Source organism: Balearica regulorum, chromosome 7 (genome assembly GCF_011004875.1).
Source record: "Balearica regulorum gibbericeps isolate bBalReg1 chromosome 7, bBalReg1.pri, whole genome shotgun sequence".
Classification (NCBI taxonomy): domain Eukaryota; kingdom Metazoa; phylum Chordata; class Aves; order Gruiformes; family Gruidae; genus Balearica; species Balearica regulorum.
The window spans coordinates 37,171,196-37,198,486 of NC_046190.1; the positions used below are offsets into that span (position 1 = coordinate 37,171,196).

At 55.4% G+C, this 27,291-nt stretch overlaps 1 protein-coding gene across 5 annotated transcripts in view; it reads right to left on the bottom strand.

Moving 5' to 3' along the window:
- Positions 1-1,545: 1,545 nt before the first annotated feature.
- The window catches only part of ADAMTS14 (ADAM metallopeptidase with thrombospondin type 1 motif 14), a 33,823-nt gene continuing 8,077 nt past the window's right edge, over positions 1,546-27,291 (bottom strand). The window contains exons 3-22 of one of the 5 annotated variants that reach the window (XM_075758954.1): positions 27,017-27,173; positions 25,547-25,743; positions 17,613-17,696; positions 16,172-16,319; positions 11,487-11,592; positions 11,156-11,299; positions 10,324-10,456; positions 10,088-10,201; positions 8,601-8,749; positions 8,234-8,409; positions 7,526-7,659; positions 7,206-7,329; positions 6,986-7,069; positions 6,666-6,829; positions 5,804-5,969; positions 4,349-4,481; positions 3,997-4,204; positions 3,480-3,606; positions 3,133-3,243; positions 1,546-2,430 (exon numbers count right to left, since the gene is read on the bottom strand). In XM_075758954.1, coding sequence (XP_075615069.1) covers positions 2,051-2,430; positions 3,133-3,243; positions 3,480-3,606; positions 3,997-4,204; positions 4,349-4,481; positions 5,804-5,969; positions 6,666-6,829; positions 6,986-7,069; positions 7,206-7,329; positions 7,526-7,659; positions 8,234-8,409; positions 8,601-8,749; positions 10,088-10,201; positions 10,324-10,456; positions 11,156-11,299; positions 11,487-11,592; positions 16,172-16,319; positions 17,613-17,696; positions 25,547-25,743; positions 27,017-27,173 — 3,039 coding nt within the window. In that variant the 3' untranslated portion in view covers positions 1,546-2,050. Of the gene's footprint in view, positions 2,431-3,132; positions 3,244-3,479; positions 3,607-3,996; positions 4,205-4,348; positions 4,482-5,752; positions 5,970-6,665; positions 6,830-6,985; positions 7,070-7,205; positions 7,330-7,525; positions 7,660-8,233; positions 8,410-8,600; positions 8,750-10,087; positions 10,202-10,323; positions 10,457-11,155; positions 11,300-11,486; positions 11,593-16,162; positions 16,320-17,612; positions 17,697-25,546; positions 25,744-27,016; positions 27,174-27,291 lie in introns of all 5 variants that reach the window. The other 4 variants (XM_075758951.1, XM_075758952.1, XM_075758950.1 and 1 more) reach the window with 4 other exon arrangements.

Below are 27,291 nucleotides of genomic sequence, written 5' to 3' on the forward strand. Positions count from 1 at the left end.
AAATAATCTCGCCCGCCGCTCGCGGCTAGAGGCGAGGGTTAGCACCCGCGGCACAGCAGCCCCCTTGCCCCGATGCTCGTCCCCCCGCATCGCCCCGGGGACCCTGACGGCGGGGCGCGAAGGGGTTCGGCCAGTCCTGAGACACAGCTCTCCTCCGAGGTATCGCAAGGAACCGCTGCAAATATTCCTCACGCAATAAAGCCCTGACGCCCAGGACAGCGCTGCGGGGAGGGGCGCAACTGAGAATTTGGGAGGAAGGAGTGAGCGTGCACGCGTGCACGCACATATTCTGCACCCTGGAGACATTACAGCCTTTTTTTCTTTTTTTTTTTTTTTTTTTTTGAGGGGGGGGAGAGGTTTTGTTTTAATCCAATGCCTCCAAGGCTCCGGGGCAGGGAGGGGCTGGACGCTGGAGAAAAGCCTTGCTTTGGGCAGCGAAAGGCAAAGCAAGCTCAGCCCTGCCCCGAGCCAGCCCAGGGCTGTCCCAGCAGCAGCAGGAGAGGGCTGCGGCACGGCTGGCACCGGCGCCAACCCTCCTTGAAGATGCTCCTTGAGGAGTAAACGAAGCGTTATCTTTGGCACAATAAAGAAATAAAGGCTGGCACTCTCGTGGAGAGCGGTGGCGTCAGCAGTCCGAGGGATGAATCCCAGCCCGGTATACCCCCAGCACCTCGTTGATCCCGGGGGTACCAAGGCTCATCCAGCCTCGACTCGGAGGGGATCTGGGGGCAGGATCCCAAGCCGGTCTATCCGGTAAGCCGAGCCCTGCCGTCCTTGGACTACACCTCTCCGGCCCCAAAACCTCCTCCTGGGAGCCCACCTTCCCCCTGCCACCGCGCCTGGAGCTGCCGGATGCCCTCAGCCGGGAGGCTGCGCGCCCCGAGGCACCGAAACCAGGGCAGCCCCCTCGGGGACACCCCGGGGGGGACACGGCAGGCTGCCCGACCCCACTCCGACGGTAACTCCTCCAGGCAGACACCGTGCCCGCAGCTGGCCCCACACCGCGCAAGCCGCACGCAGCCCCTGGGCTCCTAAAGTGCTGTGCATATGTTTAGTACGCGGCACAATATTTTTTTAACGGCGTTCATCACCTCCCTTTCAGCCCCTCCCAAGCGACAAAAAGGACGCGGATGAATCTTCCTCTCTCTTTTCTTTGTAACCGCCCCTAAAATCCACTCCCGCCTTCCCAGTCGCCCCCGTTTCGATGCCCCCCAGACCCTGGGTACAGGGGTGCCGGGATCAGGCCGGTGCTCCGGGAGAGGCTGGACATCCTGATCAGCTCAAGGCTGCCCAAGGGCAGCGCTGGCTAAAAAGCCACCGCTGGGTGACAGGCATTTTTTTAAACTTATTTTTTTGGTCTTTGACCTTCTTATTGCTCATATTAGAGTTGCCGGGACCATCTCCTGCCTATCCCGCAATGCAGGACAGGAGCTGCTCTATGGTTTTCACACTATTTCCCCAACTCTCTACCCCAACAGGGACAGCCCAGGGCAGCAAGTTTGGACTTTTTCTGACATTTCCCCCCCCCCCTCCCCAACTCTCTTTACCACCTCCCTTTGGTTGCCTGGCCCCCAGCTTCCCAGCATCCTCCCATCACTACCTCCGAGCACCAGGGCTGAACCGCCGAGCCAGGATTCTCTTCTCCAGCACATCTTGTGCTGCTGCTTGGGGCAGGGGGAAGGAAAAAGCAACATCAAAGCCTCCCCCCAGCTCCAAATCTTTTTAGCACCTTGGAAGGAAGCGGCCCGTCTACCCGCAGCCAAGCCGCTGTTGCTCTTTTTGCTACTTTTCACCCTTTTTTCTGTGGTGCCGTCGAAAAAAAAAACCCACCACAAAACCATGCCACATTGGGAGGTTGGGGGGGATCATGAGAAAAAAAGTGGTTTTCCCGGGAATTTCTGGGTGAGCCGGGTCATTTCCAAACCAGGCAGCGTCACCCGTGAAAACCATCGCTGGAAGTAAGGGGGGAGGAAGAGAAAAAGAAGGCGAGGAGGAGAGGGAGGGAGGCGAAAGGCTTCCCCAGCCCCGCGGCAATGTGGTCCGGAGGGGGTTACCTGGCTGCCTGTCCCTTGCTTGGCTCGCTGGGGGCTGGCAGCCCCCCGGGGAAAGCACCGCTGCCGGGCATCCCTCCTCCGGGCATCCCTCCTCCGGGCATCCCTCCTCCGGGCATCCCTCCTCCGGCGGCTGTCGCGGCCCGAGGCACCGGGGTGGGCTCCCCACCGGGTCCCCCCCAGGCAGCAGGGGTAGCGGAGCCGGGAGCGGCGGTTCCCGCGGGAGCGCTGGGGTCGGTGACGGGGGGCGAGCCGGTGGCGGAGGAGGCTTTCTTGCCGCAGGATTCGCAGCAGAGCTTGTTGTAGCCGGGGATGGAGCAGTAACGGGCCAGGACCTCCATCTGGCAAAAGATGGACTTGTCCCCGAGGCAAGGCTCCCCTGGAGAGGGACGGAGCGGCGTCAGACAGCGCGGAAGAGGAAGGCGGCGTTAGGCTCCCACCCCCGCACCTTTCCGATGGTTCCAAAGGCAACGAGGTGCCCCCCCCCCGCCCCCTCGCAGGGTGTTGCCAAACCTGCTGCTGCTCGTATGGGAAGCAGGGTGAGGGACTTGGAAAACAAAGCCAAAGCACTCAAGGTTTCCGTGCACGGGAGAAAAAAAAAAACAACAAAAAAACCCCCCAAAAAACCCCAGAGAGCAAGGGATGCTCCAAACCAGCGTCTTAAATCTGATCGTGACGCATCTCGCCCCAGCTCCACAGTGCTCTAAGCAACCCCTTCCTTGGGGCAAGGGGCAAAAGCCAGAAGCCGTCTGCCTGCTTGGGTAAACACAGGAGGCTGACAACAGTTCAAGGTAAAAAGGAAACGGCATAAAATCCAGGAGGCGAAGGGAGCGCGACGCGGTGCCCAGCCGAAGGCAGCGGAAACTGCGAGATCCCAGACTCCACGAGATGGCAACCGAGCAGCGCGCTTCGCGAGCAGAGGCAGCAGGGATGCAGCAGCGGAGAGTAAAAACTCCCCGAAATCCCTGTTGGATACGCGTCCTCCCTTCCCGGCCGCCTGCGGATCCCACCGGGAGCTGCGGAAGCCCCTCGGGAGGGTTATTGCGGGAAGCATCGTCCTTACCCGAGCAGGGACACTTACTGGGGGAGATCTTGCTAACCGGGTTTTTGGAGCCATCCTGGGACACTCGCTGCCCTTTGGGCGTGCCGTGGTCACCGGCGTCGGTGCTGGCGGTGATGCCGGAGAGGTTCCCTGTGGAGAGAGCGCCACGATGCCCAGCCGCCACGGGAGGGTGGGGGCACTCGAAATCCCGTAGGAAGGTGTTTCAGTGGGGGCTTTTCTTTTGTTTTAAGGGATCTCCTTAAAAACGAGGTCCCTTGGGGAGCACCCGCTTCGCCCAGCACTTAAACCACCCAAAAATCCCCAAGATGAACTCCAGGGTGCCCATCTCCCCCCTGAGTGCTTCCTCCTCCTCCTCCTCCTCTCACCCGGGCAGAGGGCCACGTGGCAGCCCCGGACGGCCTCCGGTTTGTCACCCTCGCAGCGCCCGCCGCTCTCGCCGCCTTTGCAAACCACCTGCCGCTGCTGGACGCCTTCCCCGCAGCTCGCCGAGCACTGCGCCCGGGCAGACGCACAGACAGGCAGACAAGTCAGTCAGTGACGGGGGGACACCCCCCCGACAGCCACCCCGGAGGGGTACGTGCGAGTAGGATGACTCCTCGGGTGGACATTGCTTTCTAACGAGGGCTTTCCCTCCCCGTCTCCAGCAACCCCCCCTCCCCGGCGGGGTGCAGAGGGATGCTATCCCCTGTCTAATTTTGAGTTTCCCCACAAACACCGCCGACTATTCGTACCGTTATCTCCGTCCCTGTGAGCCCAGCCTGCTCCGTAAGCGCCCGCCCTTCACAGCCCAGCCCCTACCCCCCTCCTCCCCCAACCTTGGGGTGCAGCTGGGGGTCTTTCCCCCCCCACCACCACCCCCCTACCCCCCCCCCCCCAGCTCACCTCCGACCAGGCGCCCGTCCTCCACTGTGCGGGGCAGGGCAGGCGGCTGCACGGCCGTCGCGTCTCGGGCCGCTGCCCGGGGCAGTACTTGGCGTGCAGGGTGCGGTTGGTGCCGTCCTGCAGCCGCTGCACGCACTGCACCGCCCGCGCCTGCACCCCCAGCTTGCCGCAGGACTTGCTGCAGGCGCCCCACTCCTCGGCCACCCAGCTGCCACGGGAGGGGGGAAATAGCGGACATGGCGAAGGCGTTAGAGGCGATGCCCGCGCTGGGAAGCGGCCGACGCGCTCCAAACGTAGCCCCAAAATACCCGCCCCCCCACCACGGAGGTACGGCCGGCCGGGGAGGACTTACGCTGGCTGGGAGCACTCCTGGAGGTTACAACGCCGCCGGATCGGCTTCGGCTTCTTGCTGTTGTCGCAGAAGTTTCTATGCACCATCCGGTTGTCGCTTTTCCGCCGGCAGCCGTACTTGGTGTACTGGATGCCTGGGGTAGCAGAGCACGGGCAGTGAGGCACAACGGGTGTGGGGGTCCCGCTGGCTCCGGTCCCTCTCCTGCATCCCTGCCTGGTCCCTGTCCTGCATCCCTGCCTGGTCCTTCTCCTGCATCCCCGCCTGGTCCTTCTCCTGCATCCCCGCCTGGTCCCTCTCCTGCATCCCGGTGGGGACGCACGCTCTCAGATGCCACTCGAGCAGTGCTTCAACCTGGGCTTGCAGAGAATGCTCGCGTGGGTGCCGGACCCTGCCTCCAGCATCCTGGGGTCACCCAGGCTGCCACGGGGTGCACACACGGAGAGGGGCAAAGCAGACTCAGCCTTCCCCCCCCTCCCTCAAGCTGCTCTCCCAAAAACCCAGGTCAAGACATCAGTTTGCTAGTGGAGACGCAGCCACGAGCACTTCGCGAGCTACAGATTTGGCTTTATTCCTCCAGATGGAGCGAAAAAAAAAAAGAACAACATAAAAACCCAGCACATCGCGAGCCCAGCCAAAGCACAGCTATAACGTGCCAGATGAGCTGCGCTTGCTTGGGAGCAGACCAGACCGCGGCTAAGCCAGCCTTAACCGTGAGCTGCCTGCAGCCCTGCCAGGAGCCCTGCTGCGGCAAGGTCCGGGGAGCCAGCGAGGGCTCGCTTTCCAGCTCTGCAAGTCCCAAAATCTTCTAGCCACGAGCTGCACGGTACAAAGTGAAAGCACCTTCTTCATCATTTGAGGGTCAGGTAGGGTGGAAGTGACCTCTGGAGGTCTCTGGTCCAACAGCTGCTTCCTCCCAGAGGGAAAAATCCAGCAACGACTCTGCCAGGAGCTCGCGTGTGCTACCTGCCCTGCAACACGGCACTGGTGTGTCCAAAACTATTTCTGTGCAAGCTTTAGGAGGAGTCATCTGCAAAATCGCTACCGGTTGGCTCAAATTGGGTTAAAAACAGCCAACGAATTAAAAACTCACAGAAACTACGTGGACAGACAGACAAAGGTATGCACGCGTGATCACGTAAGCCTGTTTTCATGAGAAATCTGGCTAAAACGCTCCCCTAAACGGCTCTGCGATAATGGCTTTTAACACTCATGTTCCCGCGTTGTAGATCTCCCAAATCACGGAGATGCAAAGAACACGGGTATGGGTGCGGAGAAGAAAGCCAGGCTTCCAAGCAGTACCAGGTCCAGGTCTATGTTTGACCTTGGGGAGAAAAGCTTTAAAACAGCATCTGCGCGTTTCCAAGCCAGAAAAACCCCAAAGGGCTCCCGCGCTCCCTACCGTACCCGAGCAACCTCCCAAGCACGCGCTGTAGGTTGCTACAAAGGGAAAGCTACCTCCTCCGCACGCCTTGGAGCACTGAGACCAGCTCTTGAGGGCCCACTCGTAGGAATCCATCTCCTCAAGCAGGACATTGTTGTTTCCGATCATGGGCAGCAGGTCTTCGTGGATGATGTACCGGTACATCAGGCTGCTCCTCGTCTCCTCTTCCTGAGGGATGACCTGCGGGCAGAGAGAGGATAATCGGAGAGGGGGAAGGTGAAGGAAGAGCGATGCCATGGGAGAGGGAAGGGAAGAGGAGGCCATCAAAGAAAAACAAAAAAAAAAGCGAGCAATGACCACAAGGTAGAGTACACACCAGAGTAGGAGAAACAGACCCCGTTACCACCTCCAACATAATTAGGCGGGCTCTGAACACAGAGTCTACCCTTCAGGAACGGACCTCTCCAGTTGCGGAGAAAATTGCTGCCCAAACTTCCCAACTCCAGCCGTGGGTAGCGTGCCCCTGGCCTCTCCTCCGACCTGCAGGACCACAGCCTACGCCCAAAGCCAGCGCCGGCCACGGGGATGGACAGGAGTGCAGAACTATCCTTCCCTGGCTGCCCAGGAACCCAGTCCCTAACTCCCCCAAATACCAGTATAACTCAAAGCAGACGTGGAGTCCTAAGCAATTGCTGCACAGAGCAAAATACAGGTGGACTCAAAGGCGAGCGCCCGAGCAACCCGTCCTTATGCCATTCTTGCATGCAGCTCATCGTCCCTGGCTCTTGGCTGGTTTTAACGACACGTCCTACAACCTTTCTCCACCAAAGTCCTTCCATCACCTCCAACATCCCATCTCACACCACCTTCCCTCTCCGTAGCGCTGGGTGACGGTCACCCCCACCACCCCCCACGGGACGCGTCAGTCAGGCTTACCAAAACGCTGATGGCCTCGTGCAGAGGACCACTGGTTTTCAGGCTCTCCTTGCCACGTTCGACGGTGTATTCCCACTCCAAGCCCATCTCAATGAACACTTGGCTTTTGGCTTCTTTGCCCTTGGCGTTAAGGATGAAGTTACCCGTGGCTTGATTCTTGACAGCTGGAGGAGGAAGGAGGTATTTCAATGTCATTTCCTCGGGTCACTGCCTTTGGAGGACTGGAACGACCCAGGTAAGACCTTTTGGGTGGGAATTGTCAGCATAGGGTCAAGAAAGAGGTAGAGGGTGAAGGGAGAGGTGAACTACAGCGTGCTCACCGATGCTGTGGGACGCTGGCTCCATCTCTTCTATCTGAAGGTGCCTCGCCCCAGCCGGAATCTCAAACATCTTCAAAACACCCGCTGAAAGGGAGGGAGGAAGGATGGAGGGAAGAGGAAGAGCAGGTTCGCCCCACCCAGACGCGCACCCGCTTGCACCCACGTCTGAATCCAGCTGACCCCGACCGAATCCGCTCCCAAACCCGCCCAGCCCACTCACCCGGCTGCTTGGGGGTCTTGGCCAGCGTGCCCTTCACTGTCCGGCAGTGGGAGTTGTCCCCCCCGCAGACCCCGCACTTGTCGTCCTGCTTCAGGGAGCCGACCTCCTTGTCACAGCCGACGTGCTGTCACCCGTGGGGAAGAGAAGACAAGCATGGGGTTACCTCCCTGCAGCCCACCCCAGCGCTCCGCCGTCCCCACAGCCCGTCCCCGGGCTAAAACCACGCGTCCCCAAGGGGCAGCGGGTCAAGGGGACGCACGAGCTCTCTCCTGGACGGGCAAAGGACAGGGACGGTGCCGCAGCACCCATCAGCTCCTCACCACGCACTCGCCCCGGACGCAGACGCTGTAGGGGTCTCGGTAGCTGCAGCGGGTACCGTCGTGAACCACCTGGTTCATGAAGACCACGTCCCCCGTTCCCTCGGACTGGCAGATCAGCTCACACTTCTGAGCATCTGCGGCAAAATGAAAAAATAAAGGGGGAAAAAAAAGGGGTTTCAGAAATACATCAGGGTGATTGAAAATAGAAACCCGCCTCGGCTTGCACCCGTGAGCACAGCTACATTTCCAAAGCCCAGCCTTATTTTTACCGTGTCCGCTCGCTGCTCAAGAGCCTGCGCTTTTGCCCGGCACACTCTGGAAAGTCAGAGAAGACAACCGGACGGGATACACTACGTGACACGGCAACGCAAGACGCTCGGCTGCGCGCATGAGCAACACCCAGCCGGGCAGGCGGACCTGGCTCCCGTCCCACTGCGGCTCCGGGAGCGACCAGGCGGCGCGGCCACCCCACTGTCTCCAAGGAAAACAAATCCTCTGCGTGCCAAAGCACGCAGAGAGCGGAGAGAAAACTTTAAAAGTAGCGCAAACGGATTTATTTCTGGCTACTGTTCGAAGGGGCTCTCCTCTTACTAGCACAGTAGGTGCAGGGAGAGGTTTCATCCCACGGTGATGGCCACCAGCGTGGCTTCCTCTAGGAGGGAAGACAATTTGGGTGCTGCTCCTTTGCTAGGACCTGCTAGCACTCACCGTCGTGATGCTCGTAGGGAAGCCAGGCGTGCTTGCTGTTCTGGTGGGTGTAGTAGGAGTTGCGCTTGGAGCACTGCTGGGCACGGAAATCCTGGTAGGGCCCCGGGCACTCCTCGGCGTTGCACACTTGGTACTCGTAGGTGGCTCCCGGGCAGTGGCGCCCGCCGTACGCCGGGCTGGAAAATAAAGCGAGCGGGTTAAAAGAGCAACGGGGAGGGGACGATGCTCAAACGCGACGCAGCTCAGCGCCCAAATGCACGGCCCAGGGGCAGATGTCCCCAAGCGGAAGAGCGAGGAATCTCTGGCTCTCGGCCACTTCCCGTTTCGCCCCGGCTAAAAGCAGGGAGGCGGAGGCGGCCAAACGTACGGCGGGTTGTCGCAGCTCCGGCTGCGAGAGCGAACGCCTCCCCCGCAGGTCCTGGAGCAAGAGCCGAACTTGGACCAGGAGCTCCAGCTGCCGTCCTGGCTGTACGGCTGCTCCGACGTCTTCCAGATGCAGTGACCCTTGAAGCACCACTGGAAGGGAGGAGAAAGAGAGGCGAGCTCCGCGCCTGCCTCTTCCAAAGCGCTCGGCGCCAGCAAAGAGAGCCCTCCTACAGACACGGCTCGCGCTTTGCAAAGCATGGGAGGAAGGCGCTCTTCATCACGCCCTTAGCCAGGGCCAGGAGCGGTCCCCGGGCATGCAACAGCGAGGTCTGCCCTCCAGGCTGGGGACGAGCAAGCTGCAACGCATTTCGTGCCCAACCCAGGAGCACAAGCTAGCCCGCGGCGTTGCTCAGAGAGCCCAGCGCAGCTCCGCAGCCGGGACTCGCAGCGGAAAATGCAGCGGAGGAGCAGGGATGAGCAGGACAGGCTCCCCGCTCCCTGCCGTGGGTCCGGTGAGAAGAGCCCACAGCTGCAAAAACCTGCTCAAACACTCGTGCAAAAAGCTGCTGAAAGCACGAGCCTGGGGCGCGCAAAGATCCCTCTGCAAACCAAATCCCTTGGATTTTCTTTCCCTAACAGCAAACTTTTGAGTTCCTGGACTGGTTTTCTCTCTCTCATCCAGCCCTGGGGATGCCTCCCCACCGGCACAGGGCGGGGGCTGAGCCCAAACTTTGGCAAGGAGTTTGGGCTCTGGATTCTGGTAAACGAAATCCAAGAGCTCCGCGCTTCTTCCCGAGCACGCGCGCAAATGCCTGGCACGAAGCTGCAGTGCAACCCCCGCGGGCACCCAGACCCGGAGTTTAACTCCGGACTTGGGGAAAAAGTCAACGGTGCCTTCGGCGGCCACCACGAAAGACGCAGGGGAGGTCCCCGAAGCCTGAAGGAAGGACTTCCCAGTCTAGACGTTGCGGTGCCCTGGAGCCGCGCGTAACGCGTCTGCGCACGTTTCAAAAAGCCTCATTTTGGAAGCTTTTGGCAAACCGACAACCGAGCACTCCAGGAAGCGGCATTTGCAGCGGGACTGCTGGGATTTACGTGGAACTTGATCAAAAGTTGTTGGATACTTTACGCCCGTCCATTCTCCAGCAAAGAACCACCCAAAAAACTACGCGGGCCAGCAGCTTTTCCAACGTATCCAAGCTTTCGCACTGCGCTAACGGGCACGCTGAGGGAGCCTAAAGTAAAAGCCTGACGGTGTCATGAGGTCGGATGTGCAATGACGCCATCGCTCTTTTGCCAGGCGGCAAAACGGGTCCTCGCTTCTCTGCGGAAGCAGGCAGATGAGAAGAAAACCAAAGTCCTCATCTGAGCACAAACTGGGGAAAATAAGGAGTAACGCCAGCTAAAAACCGGGCGCCCACCGCCTGCCGCCCTCGAGGGTGTCCCTGTCCCCTCCTTGGGGGGGGACGGGCAGGACCAGCCCCTTACCTTGCCCGGAGAACACTCGGTCCCATCCAAGGGCGGCCCCTTCTTGGTCTTGCAGAAGTAGGGGTTGTCCGGGTGGCTGCACCACAGCTGCTTGCAGGGGTCGAAGGTACGGAACTGGGGAGCACAGAGGAGCCGGGCTGGGACGGCAGCGGGGAGCCCCGGCAGGTTGGGGGGGGGTGGTCCCAGTGGGGGGGGCGGAAATATGGGCACGCGACCCGTACGGGCTCCGCACTCACCGCCGTGCACGTTTTGTAGCCCACGCCGAAGTCAAAGCGGCACTGCTCGTCCATGGAGTAGTTAATGCCCGGCAGCTCGGGTAACGTGGGCCACTGGTGCTCGAAGGGGTCATCCAGGAGGCAGTCGTAGGAGCTGCGGGGCAGAAGCAAAGCAGCGTCAGAGACAGGATTGCCCTCCTTCCCTCACCTCCGGCCCTCTCTCCAAATTCAGATATTGAGAAATCTGAATTATCTCGGTGCTGACGTCAGCTACCCACCCCTGAAAAACACGTTTTCAGCACAGAACAACTCCACGGAGTCCCCCAACGAGAAGCATCCCTCTGTGGTCTGCAGCTCCCGCGGCGGTAGTGGGTACCGCCTCCGCATCTGCCTTCCTGCCCCCGATGCTCAGAACGCTGCTGGCCCGTTTCTACCCCTTTTTATTCCATAGCACACAACGTTTGAGAGCCTAAAGAGGAAACCACGCTGGAAACGCACGGGTTGCCCAAAGCAAATGGCAAAAATATTTGAGATCTGGATCTGCGCTCCACCGGCAGAGAGGTTCTGCAAATTTTTGTTGCGTTGACATCTCCGGCTTTTAGCAGGCTCCTATTTGTCTCCAGCCTCTGCAACCCAAAACCAGTTCAGACTCACGCAAGGAACCAAAGCCGTTAGTAGAAGAAAAAGGGAAAAATAACCTCCCAAGGACCCGTTTTTCCTATTCTGGCCAAAACAAGCAATCCCAACGGAGACCTGTCCACCGCTCGCTTCACGCGGGAGCTGCTGGGTACAAAACCCAGGCGGTCCCGCCGTCGGACGGGAGAACATCCCCCCCTGGTTGAAATCAACCTACTGAATGTAGCGGTTGAGCTCCTGCTTGCTGCAGCGGGACCAGTGGTAGCGGTGGAAGGCGGCCTGGACCAGCGGGGCCATGATGCTCCCCATGCTGGTCTCGTCGGCGCAGCGGTTGCCCTGGCCGTCGTGCTCCATGCCTAACCTGGTGGGAAAAGCCGGCGGGAAGTCACGTTCCCGAGGGATTTACACCATCCCACTCGTGCTGCGGTGGCGAGCGTGCCTGCACCGGCAGAAAGTCCCTTTTTTTGCCAAGAAAGGGGCACCACCACCCCTGTGTCGTCCCCCCCACCCCGCTGAAGGGGACAGCCAGCTCTGCCCCCACGACTTACACGTGGCCAGTCTCGTGGGCGACGACGAACGCCGAGGAGAAGCCGTCTTCGTGGTTGAGGGTGCAGCTGCGCAGCGGGTGGCACATCCCTGTCACCGGGGCATAGCCTGGGGCGAGAGCGAAGGGGAGAGAAAGAGAGAGAAAAACTTTGAGAGAGGAGGGAGGGATATGAAAAATTAAAAAAAAAAAAAACCAACAAAACCAAACCCAAACCAAAAAACACCCCGCAGCCTGGCTTCACTGCAACAGGAGGAAAAACCGAAGAGGAAGGCGCTGAGGAGGAGGAGGAGCTGCCCAGGTCACCTGGACGGCAGCCCAAGGACCATCCCGGCTGCCGGCACCAAAAGCAGGCTGAGGTGATGCCGAGGCTCGCCGGCGTCTCTCTGCCCTCACACCAAGGCACTTGGGCCGGCAACAGGGCCGGCAAGGGACCCATGGGTGCTCTACCGATGTCGGTGACCACCGCCTCCCAGCCCAGAAACGGCATCCCCCGCATCCCTCTTTACTAAAAAAAAAATAAAAAGAAAAAGAAAGGAAGAGAGAGAACGGAAGGTGTGAGGTGTTCCCCCAAAAAGCCCTGCCAAAAATACACCGCAGGCTGCGGGGGACCCCTGCGACGCACCCGCACGTGCACCCACGCCAGCCCCAGGCAGAGGGGCACCCCCCGCCAGACAGAGCCGGGGAGGACCATGCACCTCCCAGACCCCAGCCCTCGATCAAGTGCAGTGCAGTGGGGCAGCTGTGGGCAGGGAAGCCTTCCCCCCACCCATTCAGCAACGCATCATCTCGATTTTGGTTTATTTTCCTTTTTTTCCCCCATTATTTCTGCCCAATTCAATTCACTCCTTGGCACCTTCTAGAATTTACTTTCCAATTTTTTTTTTTAATTTTTTTTTTTTAAAGACTGACCCTTTTTGGCATCAAGGGGAAGGATGTTAGTGAAGGAAGGACTTACGGGTCTGAGATGCAAAAGCACGGCAGGACCATGCCGAATCTCTCTGCCCTGGGGATAGGGATGCTCCAAGAGGAAAGCTCAGTGATCGAGCCAAGGGGTGCTGCTGAGCTGAGGGTGGATGCGCACCCCTACGCCCATCCTCCTGCACGTACCCTGGCCAAAAAACGGGGTCCATGGAGCCCACGTGCCACCATCCTCGTGGGCAGCTCGCTCCGCACTGAGCCAGCCCCCGGGGAACGACCCGTCACTAATCGCCCTGGAAGGGGGCGGGGGCGGAGAGGAAAGATGCGATTGCGCTCAGCAAAAAATAAAAGGTTTCCTACAGCTCTGCCCACAAATTCTCTCTGAATTTGTGGCCACACTGAGCGGGTCGAACGCCTGACGGGATGGGTCTCTGCTGCACCCATCGCTGGGCACCCAGAAATTACCATCGCCCCGGGCAGAAGGCAAACCCGAGGGGGTTTGAGGCGAGCGTTTCCCTCAATATTTCTATTTATCGGCTGAGCGCAGATTTTCCAGGGTGTTCACCTGCACTAGAACTTCTAAAGAAAACTTCTCTCGTCATAATAATTTAATTTTCCAAAACAAGCGGAGACAGGAACCTTTGAAGGGCTCGCTCACGCGGTATTTTCCTGGGAAGCGACGGATGGATTTTTGCCTGCGCTCCAATCGAAGGAGAAGTCAAGTGAACCCAAGTTGCCAAGAAAAAATCCCAAGATTAAATAAATACCCGATTCTCGTTACATGCAGAGCGAGTTCGCTTCTTCCCACAAAGCCCCACGTAACCTCAGAGAAACCTCCGCAATGGCACGGACCTTCTCAAAGCAGCTTCAGTAAATACACTTGGGGTTTTATTTACCGGGGGAAGCGTTTGTTTTTCATCTTCCCCACGTTCAAGTGGGTGACGAGACATACTCCAATGAACAAATAAACTAAAACACCTTAAGAAAAGAGAGCGGAGGAATGACGCGGTCAACGGGCAGTGCGGTCAGAAGGAAAGCAAAAGGTAACAGGTCAAACTAAGAGCTGGAGAGAGAATCAGATAAGTGGGTTCAACCATACAGTAATGAGTCAAATCCTGGATAAATCACTTTTAAAGAATTTCTGCCCCCCCCCAAAACTTCCCACAAGAAAGAGTAAAGATGTGGAAAGTTTTCTGTACAAGGGGAGAGCAAACGTGTTTTGTCTAGGATGAAAACGGGACAAATTCCCAGCCCAAGAGGCTCTGGATGTCTGGACGGGCGAGGGGACAAGGGAACACGAAAAGGTGAATGCTCAGGAAGGCAGACTTCTCTCGATTCCCGACGCAAAAATTGCATCAGTTTTCCGAAACTGCTCCCGTCCCCATCGAGAGATGTTGCGAGCAGGGCTGTTGCCAGCACCGAGAAGATTTTGTAAACCTCCTTAGGGCTCAGCTTGGACCTGCGGCAGAGAAGAGCTATGCCGCAAGACTGCAACGCTTGGCAAGGACCGGCTTAACCAGTGCTGTGCTAGACCAGAGGCTGGCCTGGTTTACTGGCCAAGGGGAGGTATGAGCCGTGCCTGGTGGGGATGTGGTGATGAAGCATGGTTGGCTTGATGGCAACGTGGGCTAAGAGGACCACACGGGTTAATGAGTCAGATTCCAGCACCACCTCCATTGCTATTTGGGCACGCAACTGGAAGGAGCGATGAGGCATCAAGCTAAGCACGGGCCTGACATTTAGGCTCCATACCCAGTTCCCCGTGACTTGGAGGACCTCATCCTCAAAGGCTTCCTTTTTCCTGGTTTGTTGATTTAGGTTGTAGGGCCTTTGGGGCAGGACCACCTCTGCCTTCAGCTCAGCTTTAGGGCACGTATGAGCAGAGCAGAAGCTTCCCAACCGGCACACACGCTCTTACAGCAGTGGCTAAAGAAGCCAGCAGATATTTGCTATCACCTCAGCAAGCCACTTAGATACCATCAGCGAACACACGCCATGAGCAAATAACGGAGGTGCCACAGCCTGGTCCTTCATTGCATGTAGCCCTGAGCTGAAAAGGGGTGATACGGAGCTAAAAGGACATTGTTTTGAGGAAAAGACGCAAGAGTAAGCCAAGTATTACTGTTCCAGCAGCCCAACGAGAGGTCAGTTGCCGGTGGGTGAGGAGCGCCCACACCTCGTGCCATGCAACACAGCCAAGCAAGGACATGGCAGCCATGGGGGCTTCTGCAGAAAGCAAACGTCAGTCCCAGAGACGTGTGACAAGCAGGGAGCCGGATCCGCAGGGAAAAGGGGAAGGGGCTGGAACAAACATCCCTAGAGCAGGGCTACTCCATCGGTCTCACCAACATCTCCTGACGCCAGCTAACTGTCACCACAAATGGGGTTTTCCAGGATTAGAGGAGACTCCAGACCTCCAGGAGCCACGGGTCCAAACGCAGAGCTGGCTCTTTGAGTAGCCCCGGTCTAGAGAACCAAGGGGATGCAGCCTTTCCCATGGGATTTACCTCTGGCTTTCTCCAGGGAGGGAGGGAGTCAACCAGCGAGAAGGGAGCCTCTGTCATCGCTCTGCCAACCCACCCCACCCCACTTCACAACGCGTGTCCTCCAGGGTGAAAGCCACAGGTCAATCCCACAGCACTGCCGTCTCAAGGCTCCTTCCCACCATGGGGGGACTCCAGCCAGTCTCCCCGCTTTGCCAACATGCCAAAAAAGGTCTTCTCACCAATGCCTTTGGACACAGCCGCTTTGCCAGGAAGGGTCTAGAAAAACGAAACAAAACCTGGTATTTCGCCCACGCTGCCGCGTGGTTCCAGATGAAGCACCCAAGGTAGGTCAACAGCTCGACGGGGAGTCTGCTGGCACAACTCAAGATCGGCTCTTTGACGGCCAACAGCACGTTCAAGAGGGCTTCCAGCTGGATGTCTCCTGTGGTTCATCCCCTGCTGCAGGGAGACCCTTTTCAGGGAGGTAATCGAGGCTAGGACAGGACTCCTTCTCCATCTCTCCTTCCTCCCATGCTCACCAGAAGGACTCGTGCTACAAAGCAGCACGTTCACGGCTTGAAAGAGAGTCTCCTGGTGGGAAATTCAGACCTTGCCAGCAGTGTGGGAAGGAGGTGGCAGCAATTTGGAGGCAGAGGGCTCAGGAGAAGTCACTTCTCACGATGCCAGCAGAGCATCCGCGTTTCTAATGGAGCCGTGAAACGCCAGAAGTTTTTTCCCTGCAATTTTTTTTTAATTTTTTTGTCTGGGTCTCTAACTTCTCAAACCACATCAGCACAGCCTCTGCACCTGAAGGTGGGAGGACTATTGCCATCGCTCCTTCCGACCTCCTCTTGGCCCAGGGTTTACTCAATGCTCCCATGTCCCGTCCTAAGAGGGCCAAGAGACCAGGTTTAAAAGGTCCTCCAGAGGACAAAAAGGACTGATTGGCCCCATGAAGCTCCCTGTGGTATTCCACCTTTTTTACGTTATTTTTGAATTCTTTAGGGTGCTTTGGGACAAGGGGAGGATTGGCGCATGAAACCAAAGTAAGGGCAGAATGAATAAAGATGATCTTTCATCTGTTTGGGTTGATGCGCTGAATTAATTCTGTCTTTCTTCTACTTCACATTAAAAAAAAAACTATATACCGATTTTTATAACCTTTTTCTGGACCTTGCTGGCCAAGAAACAGACTGTGTTTGCAAGAAATCCTCTCCCCTCGCTGCCTTTCCCCCAGCAAACTGCACATACCTGATCGAGATAAATACAGTACCTTGCATACCTGCGGGACCAAAATCTTGCCTGGTGAGGAATACAGCGTGGTCGTGGTACTCGGCGTGCTCCGGGTCAGAGCGCTGCTGCGAGTGAGCCCAGCGGCAGACCTGCTCCAAGCTCCGAGACGGGTTCCCTCGCTCTATCAGGCTGACTGACTGGGTAAAGAATTTTAAAAAAAAAAAAAAAATTAAAAAATTAAAAATAAAAAATAAAAAATAAATAAAAAGATGGGTAAGTTAGTGGGGGGGAAGGAACCCGCCAAGAGTTTTGGGGTCGGAAAGACTCCTAAGCAGTGCTTCTCCATCCTTAGAAGCAACAACATCCCACTTTGCATCAGCAAAGCATCTTGCGCCTTTTTTTATTTAAAACTGGTGAAGAAATTATTCCCACCAATGGATGTGACCAGGTACAGGAGGTATATGACCCTCTTCGGTCACACAACAAAGAGGATTCGGATTCTCAGCTCCTGCACAGGCTCCTCTTCGAGACGTGGCGAGGTGCTGATGCTCAGCAACGAGCAGAGCAATGCTCCCTGTAAAACTTGACCCACAGAGACCAAGACCCAGGTAGAAAATACATGGAGGTGTCTGGGACTGTTTCATACCAGTCACTTTGTCCTTCATCTTTTTTGGTTTGGTTTTTCTGTTGTTCAAGATTAGCATTTTGCAAAAAAAAAATTTTTTTTTTTTTTTTTGCATGGAGGTTTTAATCCTACAAAGTAGAAGGTGGGAGAGAAGAAGCTGCAGGACGATTCACTCAGGAAGCGTCAGGCCTAAACAGCGGTGAGCTGAGATCTCACCTGGATTCAAACATCTGCTCACCCCTGGGTCTCTAGGAGTCATTGGGTTTCTGCCGGCCAAGCAGATTTCTGTAACAAGCAGGGGTTTGGGTTTTTTCCCCAAGAGCTAATGGGTCTTATCTGTGGACCACACACAGAGACATCACCGTGTTGAGTCATTAACACCCTTGGCAGAACGTGTAGGATAGGGGCTTGCCGCAAAAAGTATAGCGAATTACATCATTGTTTTTAAAGAAAAACCTTTTGGCTGCTGTGCTCAAACAAGCCTTAAAAAATAAACGCAACCTGGGAAACCGCATGAAACCTTCCTGTGCTTTTTCTGCCCGTGCCCAAGCCACTCCAGAGCCAACGGAGCCTTCCAGGGCTGCAGAGTCAAGGCTGGGATACAGGAGATCCCGTCCTCGGGTTCTCCTCACTAACACCCAGCTCCTGCCAGTTTGGGAGGTCTCCTCTGTCCCATTACCTACGTGCTAAATGTTACAGCGATGAGACACTAAGCTACAAGGTCGCTGCACGCGTGCCGGCCTACATTGCATTTCAGCAGCCCTCCTCCCTTCACGGGGCAGGGCTCGAGTTGGGAAAGCGGCCGAAAAGCAGGGGCCAACCTGAACAGCATCTCCTCCTCGTCACATCCGAGCGCCGTGTTTACCTGGCGGTATCCCACCATGATCATCCTGACCAGCACGATGTTGATGTGAACGCCCAGGGACTCGTCGTGATAGATTTCATCCACCTGAAGAGGGGAGGGAAATAAAACAGAGAAGGAGGTGAGGATCATCCCAGCTCTCAAGCCCCTCCTGTCCTCCACGCTCCCACATTCAGCATCCTACCCCGCTTTCCAAGACCACGCAAGACCAGATGCAAAGATCTCACCTCCCTCCTCCCACTCCCAGCTTTTTTAATTTTTTTTTTATTTATGTATTTTACCATGTGTAAAAACCAGAAAACACAACAGCCAAGCTGGACTAAGCCAAATTTCCCCAGGATGGGTGGCTCAGATGGTCAATGACATCATCCGTCCCGACAAGACAGCGGAGGACGACTGCGTTTCCCACAGGGGCTGCCTCCGCCGCTGAGCGTCTCGCAACGAGCCATTGCCCCCCTTCGGAGTATGAATTCCTCAGATGGAAGGAAACGCTTCGGACTCCACCATCCTCGTATTTGGTGGAAAGAAAAAAATGGCTTTTTGCGGAGAGGCCGGTGACTCAAAGTTGACCTCTCGCTTCAGAAACCCCAGGAGAAGACAACACAATGAAAAGAAGAAAGAGGGCTTATGAGTCAATAAGATGTCCACGTTGGTTATTAAAAATGACTTTGCAAAGGAAATAATGAGCTATAACCTCTTCCTTCTGTGTTTCTAGGATGAATAAACAAATTCTACTCCTACGTGCTACCAACAAAAGAAGACATCCAGATGAGAAAGGTCCCTGCGAGCTGAGCACAGAGACAGCCGGTCACCCTAAAACCCACGCAAGCGCAGGAGACCGTTCACCAGCCTTCACCCACCTGCAAAGCACGTGTGAAAATACAGCCCAGGAAAAAAAAAAAAAAACAATCAACAAAAAACCCCAGATTTTTAAAGAACGGGACTTTCTTGTCACCCAAAAGTCTCTGAAACGAACACTGCCACAAACGGGGGTTCACTGCAAAAGTCGAAGAAGTCAAATTAAAACCATTTTTAATATTGACTAGAATTCATGTTTAAATTAAAATACAGTTTTTCACCTTTGTCCAAGAGAGAAACAATTTGCCTCAGCTCTATCACAGCTTTCCAGACTAAATGAATATTAAAAAGCCAGATTGATGGAGCTTTTCTATTTTTTTCCCCATTCCTTTATTATTTTTTTTTTAAGCTTACATTTGAACTCCCAGGTTGGGCGACAACCACCCCTTTGCTGCTGCCCAAATCCAAGCCAACCATTTCCCAGACTGCACGAGTGCTTTACGAGCCCCCGCCCGTAGGCTACGTATCTGTTTGAAATACCCACTCGGGCCATTTTTTAACCCAAAGACCCAGCGTTAACGTTTCCCCACGACAACTAATTCTCCCGTGGAGCGGCGCCGAGCTTTACAAGAGAGATAACGCGGGTCCTGAGCCTCGGCCGCGTCTTGAACGCAGCAAAATTGATTAAAAAAAACCCGAGATGAATAAATCAATCGCCAGCGCGCCCCCATTAATGCATGCCCTGGGATGCACAGGCTGCGAGCGCCGCGGGGGTCATTTCTTCATCAGCGTGGAAAGGTAACGCTGCACAACCCATCCTCGGCTCAGCCCTGCTTATCGCGCTGGGGATGCTCCTTCACGCCGCACCGTGGCTTTTTGTAAGAACACGAGAATTTTTGTAAGAATACGAGAATAATGAGAATACGATGGATTTCTTCTGATGCTAACTCTTTTTTTTTTTTTTTTTTTTTTTTGGAGAGGGGGATAGATGGGAGGAAGGTCGGTGCTGCAGCTGGGTTCCCACCTGCAAACATTACTCCTACCTACAAGTCCCACCAAAGCACCGAGCATCCCTCCCAGCGAGTGCCCGCATCGCCCCAGGGGGCATCCCAGAGAAAACGTCAGCGGATCCGAGAAGTCCCACATCAGGAGTTTGACCCTTTGCACGAAATATCCCGACCTTCATGCGTGTCATATGAGAGGCGATGTAAAAGGGCAAGAAACCGGTGGGGGAGAGAGGGAAAAATGAAAAATATGTGATAGCCCTGAAGAGCCGGAGAGCTGGATCGGGGGAATAAAGGTGAAAACATTTCCTTCACTTTCCAAAATCTTTATGCATTTTCCTTCACCGCTGGCACTTGTCGGGACCTGGAGCACCATTAAGCCTCCGCTTCCTTCGCTCGGCGCCTCAGCATCACCCCCAGCACGCTGCTGCTCGCTCCCCGCTCCCGAGGACCCCTCGCTCCATTGGGATCATCCGTGTTGCTGCCGTAGGGACCTCTCCGCCGCCAGCCGGAGCTCCCAGCCAAGCCGCTGCCTGACCTCGCCGTGACTCGAAGCATCCAAGGGAGCACAGCAGACCTCTCCCTTCCAGGCTACGCGGGATATTTTGGCAGGATGCTCAGCAGATCCCATGGGAAAAGGATATTCCGGGCCAGCCTGCCGCATCGCAGCCCCAGCCAGAGGGGGAAGAGGAGGGTCGCATCCAGGAGAGGAAGAAGCACGAGCAGAGGAGCAAGTTGGGGCAAGAGCTTCGCTCCGTGACGGCCGACCTACCCCACGGCTCTCCTCTCAGCAAGGTCTCTTCCCACCAGCAGCGCCTGCAAACCGTCCCCAGGTCTGAAAAGATCTCCTTGCCCCAAACCGTGCACCCCCAGGCGACACTAGTTACCCCGGGAAACAGAAAATTCGGGGGCGACGATGCTTTTCACAGACGTCGGCAACCGACCTCATCGACGCCCTTCCTCACCCGTGTCCTTCCTCACCCTCGTGAGACAAGCGACCACGGGCAGCAGCAGGACCACGAGCAGCTTAAAAACACCTCGTTAAGGGCCTAAGATGCAAGAAGCTGTATGATTCCGAGGCGGGATTTAATTCCCCAAACCTTCCTTTTAAAGGGTTAACCCTAAACCCCAACACCGCCCCCCCCCCCCCCCCCGCCCCGTTTCGTCTAAGGGAAGGCAGCGTTCAGGCAGGGATCTGCGCCTAACAGCTATCGGCTCGGTCAATTCAGAAAGCAGATGTGGAACCAGACTGCCCAAGGCTACAGACTGCCCTTAATAGCCAAATATAAATAATTGATCGAGATAAATAAATAAATAAATAAATAAAAATCGAAAGGGCTCGGCGCTTGCTGCCCATCAGCCCGCCCTGGAGCTGGTTCAAGCCGGCGGAGGGGATGGAAATCGGCCCGGAGGAGAGCAGTTTGCAGGATTGGCACAACTCCCCCTGCCCTCTGCAGATGCCATTAAGCCAGTCAATGTCTTCAAAGGAAATACCCCCACACCCCTCCCAAAAATACCTGCTCAGCAAAGGGCTGAGTAAAGGGACCCACCTCCCTAAAGACAGAAGGGATAAAAATCTTCTTATCGCCTCGCCCACGTGGTTAGGTGCCCGGCCTCTATAATACTGTCACCTGGCAAGAAATGCTCTCCTATTTCAGTTAAAAGAGGATTTCCCCCCCCCCCCCCCCAAAAAAGGGAAAAACGCTAGCTGTGCGTTAAGGGCAAACCAAGACCAACCAGCCCGCGGGCAGCTCCAAAGCCCCCAGCCCCGCGACGCCGAGGGGACGATGCTAACGCTTTCCAAAGAACGAAAGGAACGTCAAAACCCCGTGCGTTCTCTCCGAAACGCTCGACGAATTTGCCAAGCGTGTGTTCCCCCGCCGCCCCCAGACCCTCGCTGGCACCGGGAGCGAGCAAGGCTGGCTACCTAAATCCCTGCAAGCCAGCCCCGAGCCGGCGGCCCCAGACGCGAGATCTCGACAGCAAACCGCGCTGGCAAACGTCTAAACCTCGCCGTCCTTCGGGGAAGGAAAACAAAGAGGGAGAGACGCGAGAAGAATTTGCCAAATCAGCGGAATAGCTGACGTTTCAAAACCCCAGGTCGCTTACTCAGAAAAGCCAAGTCATCTTTTAGCTCCTTTCTTTTATTCCCTCGCTCAATTTTCCTGCCGGTGGCTGCACCCCAAGCCTGTTTTCTGGGGCTGAGGGGCTAGCCACGGAGGCAAAAAGTCCTCCCGACCACATTTTCGGGCTGGCTACGTGGATTTGCATCCCCTGCAGGGACGCAAACCGCCCCGTGAACACCCGACCCACGTTAGCTACATTTTCCATGCAGAGGAATGGAGGACAGGGGAGGTTTGCTCTGCAGAGCAAGACTCTAGGTTTTATCACAGCTCTCCACGCAACAGGCTATGTTGTCCCAAAAACATAGCAACAAACACGTGAGTCTATACGGGGGGTGGGAAAAAGCGCATGCGTGCGTAAGAGACATCGGAGGTATTTTTTGTTATTAGCGGGCAGCAAGGAGACGGCTCATGAACCACCCAAACAAAAAAAAAAAAAACACCCAAAAAACCAACAACAAAACCAGCTATACACCAAAAGGACTATAATTTGCCCATTATTTTAGACTGGTCTCCCTCCTGAAACGGCACCAAGTACGGCAAATCAGTGTCTCAAGCAATCCACGCTCCAGCTTGGCTTTTCAGATAATCCCAGGTTAAAATTAAAACCAGAGATCTGAATTATTTCCCCCCCCCCCGCCCCAACCCGCTCCTCCGCCGGGGTCTCAGCAGCACTTTTTGTCGCTCAGCCCCTGGGAACAATAATCCTGCTGATGTGCCGGAGGGGAGCCGGGCAAGTCGCAGCGTGGAGCGGGCTCTGACTCACGGGGGGTTTCCCCAGTAACCCAAAACAATGGGAAAACACCGAGAACCTTTGCATCCTTACCCACATCACGGGCAATATCCTACAAAACCCCAGCAACCCGGGTGACAGCAGGGCCAGGCTTAACTAAGCTCATAGCTCGGCTCGTCTCCTCCGAGCGGCACCGCGCTCAGCCTGGAGAGGTGGGAAGGAGAAAACCACGCCTGGGCTTTTGAATGCCCTGGGGTTAATTGGGAAATTCCCTCTCCACGAGCCCAACCTGAGCGAGGAGAGGCTGAAAAGCAAAGCAGGACACAAAACGTTTCCTCTCCTCTTCCCGTTTCGGGGTGCTGGATCCCCTCCTGGTTCCCAGCCCTTCTCCCACACCAATCACCGCGGCCGGGGGACGCTAATTTTGCTTCGCTGTATCGCAACCCCTGCCAAGGGCAACGAGCAAAACAGAGGAACGGCTTCCCCCGGCCACCAAATCTTCATCCCAAGAGCCCAGCATCGGGGCGGGGGGGGGGACAGGTTTTGCTGGGGCGACTCGGAGTTACGAGATACGCTCGGATGCGTCTTCTGCGGCGAGCACAGCAAGCGACAGCAAAGGCATTTGGGCAAGCCAAGCCTCCGGTTTTTGGAGCAGAGGCTGGCAAGCAACTCAAAACAAAGGAGGTCAAGCTCACATCAAGCTTGCTATCAAAAAAGCTTACTATCAGGCGACTGCAAGGGGAAAAAAAAAAGGGGAAAATAAGAAAAATATATATATGGGAGCTAGCGGGGTCAGCAGGCTGCAGGGAAGCTCTTAGGTGCACAAAAGGAGCAGTCAGCTTCCCGGGATGGACACAGCGCCGTTTAATGAAAAGCCTGGCATCCACATTTCTGGCAATGGAATACGGGTTTGGGGTTTGGGTGGGTTTTATCTTAAAAAAAAAAAAATAATTCTCCATGACGAATCATTTATCACCGAGCTTCAACCGACACCGAGTTCCTCATAAAAGGGTTTGTGTCTCGGGGAGAGCCCCAGGACCCGACCTACAGCAGTGCCGTGTTAAGCCGAGCCCACGTAGCACCGGGCAGGGGTACGTGTCCCACCCCACAGCCCCCCCAGCACCCAGGGGGGACCCCAGAAAAGTTTATTATCAACTTCCAAGCTCGCCGCCCCCCATTCCCTGGGATATATCTTGACAGGAAAACTCCTGGAGGCTTTCCCAACTGGCTCCCATGCAGCATCTCCCCGGCGTGCTCCAGCCCAGTTCATTAAGTCCTTTCCTCGTTAGAGGGCTGGCCAAGCCTCTCCTCCTTCCCCTTGCCTCCAACTAATGGGATTAATGTTCAGCTGTGTGGTCCCAGCACGTTCCTCCCCGCCAACCCCCCCTGCCGCCCTCCTCTTCCCTCTGCCATCAGGGCCAGAAAGCAAATTTCTTTTTTTTTTTTTTTTTTTAGGGTTTTTGTTGGGTTTGGGGTTGGTTTTTTTTTTCTGCTGAATCGGGTATTTTAAGGCAATCCGAGCCGGTAAGGAAACGAGGCGGCGCCAAGGGAAGAGGAGGCGGACGGAGGTCACGGCAAAGCTGGAAAGAAAACTCACTGAAAGCCAGAAAGAAAGAAGGGGAAGGGGGTGGGGGAAGAATGTGTAGAAGGAAATAATACTTGGGGGAAGTATTTGTTGCGTGCATTATCCTGGGGGGTTTTTGCCCCCCCCGCCCCCCTTTTACTGATGCCGCTTTTTTTCCCCCCTTCTTTATTTAATTCATTAAAGTCTCCAGCGCTGCCTTTATGTGAACAGACAGCGGTCCTCCCTTCTCCCAGCACAGCATCCCGCGCATTCACTCCCTGAAAAGTCCTGCCCGCGGGGTACAAACCATGAAATGCGCCTGAAAACCAACCTTTTGATTAGAGCTGACAATCCCCAGGCGCTCCAACCATCCGCCTCCCCGATCGGAAAGGGAAAAAAAAAAAAAAAAAAAAAAAAATGACATCATCTCCAAGCCCCGTAACGTGGGAAGAGCCCCGGGGTCAGAACGGGGAGCCCTGCGGCTTCCCCTCCTGCAGAAGGATTAAACAAGCAAAGGGGAGAAACTTTCCGGGAGTGAATTTAAGTGATGCTGAGAGCATCCCGCCGTGGGTATCGGGAGAATAAAACATCGCCGTGACAGCATTTGCTTTTTAAAACCAACATCATCCCTATTTGAGACCGGCCACGTTACGCTGGATCCCTAATCCCACAAATCCTTGCCCCTTCTGCTGATAATTTCCCCTTCATTACTGGCAATAGGGCTCTGAGCCTGCCTGCCAGGGCAGAAATAACGCCCGAACGAGCAATCAAGCAACCAAAAAAGCAAAAAAAAAAAAAAAAAAAAACCAAAAAAACACCCCCCAACTTTATAGCTGGGTTATTTCTGAGCTGGTTGTGCCTTTCAAACACTTTCCATCACCGTGCGAAAGAGTACTTAAATAAAAATAAATAACTAGAGGTGAGGATAAAGCATGGAAAACAAAACAAAAACGGGACAGTGCATGAAAGAGATCTTTGAACGCTGACCCTGTTTGCAGACGTTCAGGTGCTGGCGGAGCAAAACTCCTGCCAGAGGAATAGCTGAATAAATATTGATCCTTCCACATCTCTCAGGTCTTGGGCAATATGGACATTTTTATCTTAAAAAGGAAAGAAAAGCGGTGTAGGGAATCAGCACAGGTTGTCCCGTGCCACCAGGTGAGGAGAGATGCAGAAGCAGGGCCGCTGCTATAAACTCCTTTTCAAACACATCCGACTAATCCTCAAGGCGCACAGGTTTTCCAAGGAACGCGAAAAAACGTCTGAAAAAAAATCTATAAAAATCCTCCTCCCCCCCCGCATCAACAAATATTATTCCAAATACATCATGAACATCACCATTACAAAATAAGTAATAAACATCGTCATTTCAAACTAAATCCCCAACAACCATTCTCTTTCCTAGCCTTTGCTGAGATTTTGGCCACGAGGAGGAGATGCTCTTGGCCAGGAGAAAGAGAAGATGCTGATGGCCAGGGGAACGTGACGGAGATGAATGCAAAGGGGCTTGGCTTTCCATCACTCCACTTGCCACGGCTACTAAACGCCAGAGCCGGCTGTTCCAGCGAAGGAGCAGCCCTTCCTGCAGCGCCTTTCCCCTCTCAACCCATTGTTTGGTTTTTTTTCCCCCAGGATAACAGATTTGCACCATCAGAAGAGCAGTTAACCAAGGGAGGGGTGGCAACCAGCGCCCCCCCGCCAAAGCCAAGCCTTACTATGTTCATGAGGGTGAGGACGTAGTTCTGGACGTGTTCCTTCCCGTGGAAGCGTACGACGGAGTCGTCCACCGCCAGCAAGACCTCGATGTTGTAGTCGTCCTTCTTGGCATGGCGCCTCTTGCGCTCCGCGTCCCCCAGCCGCTCCGTCATCAGCTCCAGGGAGTTGGGGAGATCGCCCACCCGCACGCCGGGCACTGAGCGAGACAGAGAAACAGCCAGTGAGGTGACCCAACACCAAAATGACGCTCCAAAAAACCATAAATCAAGCGGGGAAAATAAATAGGGTGTTTAAGTCCAACCAGGTTGCTGATCCAGCTCGCTCTACGGTGGGGAAATGGTTCTTAATTGGGAGGACCGGCACTAAAAGACACATCTAGGTGATGATGGTCCTGCACTGTCCGTTGGGTGGTGGTGGGACACCTGGGGAGGTGGTAGATGGCTGGGGAGGGCGCGTGCGAAGCTGGGGGCTGCTCCTTGAGAGCTGACAGCTGCAGCCGGAGCACCCTCCATCCTTCATCGCACCCTCCATCCTTCATCGCACCCTCCATCCTTCATCGCACCCATCACCCAGCAATCCCTTCGAAGGTCTCAATTGCAATTCCATTAGCGATGCTACCAAAGCAACGAGCGCGCCCCGGATAACTTTTAAACTTTAAAAAAAAAAAAAAAAAAAAAAAATCAGGGAGCTGATTACGGTGCCACAAGAGGTGAATAAACACCGGGGATACTAATGCCTCTGCGTAAATATAAATAGGTTTATAGAGTGGTTTTGCACAACGTTGACCCCACGCTTGTAAACGCTTCTGGGTGCGCTCGGCTTTGCGCGGGTGAGAGGTGAAGTCAGCAGGCGATTTATGTACGCAGAGGGCAACGCACGGCTAAGCGATGCCACTAAAAAAAAAAAAAAAGCCATGGACTTCTACTTCAAGGCAAAGAAGAAGGAAAAAATGGACAATGGACTGGGAAAGCGAAATGAATTCTGAGTGCTGGGAAAAGGAAGGGCTTCTGTCATCTGTTAAAAAGTCAAATCGACGCCACGTTTCCCAGCGTATAGGTGATGAAAACAAGACTGCGGCACCTACGCAGCCAAGTCGGACCAAGTCCGGGTCCCCCCGACCCCTTCGCTCACAGGTCCCGACTCCGCTTCTCATCCCAAGGCTGATGTGACCATTCACGGGCCCGATCACACCCACCGAGGAGAGTCTTCCTCTTTGAAGAACAGGAAGAATAACTCATATGTAACTCATCCAATTTTAACCAAATTTGGAAGAATTTCAATGTTCCCAGCAAAAGCCCGGCATTTTCTTTCCTTTTTTTCTCGCTGATGACCCAACCGGCAGCTAAAGCCAGCCTCAAGCCTTAGGACGAGATGTACGAGCCCAGGGGCAAGAGGAAGGAGAAATCCTCCCCCTGCAAGAAACAGCTTTTATCAATTGCTGGGAAAAACTAGATTCCAGCAGCCCCTACCTTCGGGGCGGAGGTCGTGGCGGGGCTCGGTGCCGTCCTGCCGGATGGCCGACCGGCGGTACACCACGTGGGCCCTCCCGTGCTCCTCCGTCTCCTGCTGCCCCCTCTCCAGGGGCTCGATGAAGAACTCGTTGCTGTCTGTCCGAATCAGGCCAGCCTGGACTCCACAAAGAGATAAAGAAAAGGGGGGGGGGAAACAAACAAACAAACAAAAAAAGCGTGTTTTTATATAAGCATACGTGTACATCCACGCTCAAGGTACTCATTAAAGATCG